The sequence below is a fragment of the Dichomitus squalens genome (assembly GCF_000275845.1).
Source record: "Dichomitus squalens LYAD-421 SS1 unplaced genomic scaffold DICSQscaffold_291, whole genome shotgun sequence".
Classification (NCBI taxonomy): domain Eukaryota; kingdom Fungi; phylum Basidiomycota; class Agaricomycetes; order Polyporales; family Polyporaceae; genus Dichomitus; species Dichomitus squalens.
Window position 1 is genome coordinate 1 of NW_006767173.1, and position 2728 is coordinate 2728.

General features: G+C 52.5%; 1 protein-coding gene across 1 annotated transcript; it reads left to right on the forward strand.

Annotated features, from left to right (window-relative positions):
* Positions 1 to 253: 253 nt before the first annotated feature.
* On the forward strand, positions 254 to 2341 carry DICSQDRAFT_74155 (cytochrome P450; the record flags this gene model as incomplete). Its single annotated transcript, XM_007371792.1, has 9 exons — positions 254 to 452; positions 511 to 640; positions 693 to 881; positions 947 to 1211; positions 1273 to 1422; positions 1518 to 1789; positions 1845 to 1973; positions 2038 to 2181; positions 2239 to 2341. The coding sequence occupies 9 exons, from the start codon at positions 254 to 256 to the stop codon at positions 2339 to 2341; spliced, it is 1581 nt and encodes a 526-aa protein (XP_007371854.1).
* Between the last annotated feature and the right edge of the window lie 387 nt (positions 2342 to 2728).

Sequence of the window (2728 nt, forward strand, 5' to 3'; positions counted from 1 at the left end):
GAAGATTGAGAGGATGCGTGAGAGCGCAGAAGGCATGGGGCGCGATAGAAGGCACCACCGGTAGCGTGTTCATCGATTATCCAACCGCTCAAATGTCATATGTGAGGGAGTCGGGGACATCACCAGTGAGTTGGGCTCGCTCTATAGATCTGGGCGCAGTTTCCACTGAATGCATTGCGGCTCTTAAAAGCACAGATGGCAAACCACTGGACTCATCCGTCCTCATATCGACTCCCCACATCCGGCCTCTATCATGATCTTCTCTCTCAGTCTCGTTGCGTCTTCCGGCCTTGCGGCCCTAGCCATCCTCCTGATTTTCCTATACAGATCAGCATCCTCTGTCCCGGGACCCCTGCCTCCCGGACCTCCGCCTCTACCCCTCGTTGGCAATATCTTCCGTATCCCCAAGATCGCGCCATGGGTAGGTTATCAAGAGCTCAGCAGACAGTACGGTACGAGCTGTTGCTGCTCTGGCTTCTTAGATGCCCTGAAGCGCTTATAACCATTTAGGAAAGATCATGTCGCTGAAGGCGTTTGGCCAAACATTCATCGTCGTAGACGACGCTGATATCGCCATGGATCTGCTCGAGAAACGCTCGGCTATCTACTCGTCTAGGCCCGAGTCCAATATGGTAGCGCTGTACGTCGGTCGTCTATGCAAGCAGGCCGTGATACTGATTTTCAACAAGCAGTGTGGGATGGGATTGGAACTTTGGGATGTTCCCCTACGGGGCTCAATGGCGCCGTTACAGGCGAATGTTTTGGCAACACTTCCATACGGGGGTGGTGTCCAAGCACGATCCTCATGTGAAGAGGGGTGCCGCTATTTTGCTACGGAGGCTTCTTCAGAGCAAGCCAGACCCCTGTGAAGATATACGCCAGTGAGCAAAACGAGGTGAATTTACTCTTCAGCTCACTGATTCGGGTTGTTCCCTCTGGTGTTCAGCTCCTTGGCAGCCGTCGTTCTCGGGATGACATACGGGATACGGATTGCAGAAAAGAATGACAAGTATCTCGCCATTATCGAAGGAGGGAGTGCTACCGGAGAACACCTTATCACGGCGACGTCTATTCTGGAGTTCCTTCCCGTCCTCGCGCGACTACCTACATGGCTACCTGGCGCCTCATTCTTGCGCACATTACAGCGCTGTCGTAAAGCAGTTCGCGAGATGAGATTTGTGCCTTGGAACGATACGAAGCATGGTATAATGGTAAGCATTATGAGACCTGTCTTCACCACTCAAGTCTGAACACGGCGATGCCTATGTACAGGACGGTGTGTACGACGCGAGCAATATTGCAGCTGAGATGCGCGAGGAACTGTCTCGTTTGACGGCTGAATCTGTGGCTGAGGAGGAAGCTGTAGCATTGGACATTGCCGCTACCGTATACTCGGGTGAGACAACACAGTTGATATCTCTGGTATATGTCTAATGTGTTCACATGCAGCAGCTACTGATACAGTAAGTCAGCAGATCACCACGTCCTCAGGTACCCACACTGACACATCGAGGTAGACTTTCTCTACGTTATGCGGCTTCTTCCTAGCAATGTCGCTCTATCCAAATGTACAGAGGAAAGCTCAGGCTGAGCTGGATGCCGTTGTTGGGCCTGGCCGTCTTCCCGAGTTGGAGGACCTGGATCAGCTACCATACGTCAACGCGATAATCAAAGAAGCCCTCCGTTGGCACCACCCCACCCCTCTGGCTGTACCCCACACGAGCACCTCGGATGGTGAGTACTCCGGGTACTTCATCCCCAAGGGCAGCGCCGTCATAGTCAACATATGGTATGCCAAGGAAACAATCTCGCTAGTCATGCATCAAATGCTGAAAAGACTACAGGTCTATCCTCCATAACCCGGAATATTATCCACGGCCAGACGAGTTTGTACCGGAACGCTTTATGAAAGATGGCAATTTGGACGCCGCAGTCAGAGACCCTTCAACTGTCGCGTTCGGATTCGGTCGTCGGTACAGTATCCCTGCAGCTCAGTGCCAATGAATAGGACACTCACGCGTAGCATTTCTCTGACAGAGTTTGCCCTGGGCGACACCTTGCAGACAATATGCTGTTCATTTACATCTCGTCTGTCCTGCACACCTACAACATCACGCCACCACTAGACAAGCACGGTCAGCCTATACATATCCAACCTCGCGGAAAGTCCGGCATCGTTTCGTAAGTGGATGTAAGCGGTGAAGATTGCTGACAGTACCCCTCACGCTGCTCGCATAGGTACCTCGAGGATGTCAGGTGTACCATCAAGCCTCGCTCCGCGAGTGCTGAGGCACTCATACGCACCTGTGCCGATGGATTGCTGGAAACTAGACCATATTGATGAAGCGAGCTTGCGGGTGCTGGAAGGTTGCGCTCGCCAGGACACTTCGTCGGCTCTCCTCGGCAGGAGGGGTCACCTTCCACTACGTCTGCCAATCTGGGCACGTCGGCTGAGACTCGACAGGATGAGAAGCGAAGCCGACAAAGAGAAGAACAAGACAATTAGACTCACTGCGCCGTTTTCCTGTTTACATTCACTCCGGTGCACTAGTAGAATATCATTATCATGAAGCGCGTACACAAACTTGCATACAGCTCTTCGGAAGTAGAGGCGAAAGCGCTACTTGGCTATCAAAGATTTCTACCGTTGCATTTGCCGTTGTTGTCGACACATGCCACTCCGAGCTCGCGTTCTCCCCGTTCTCATGGTCTGTCGAGGCATGCTTAT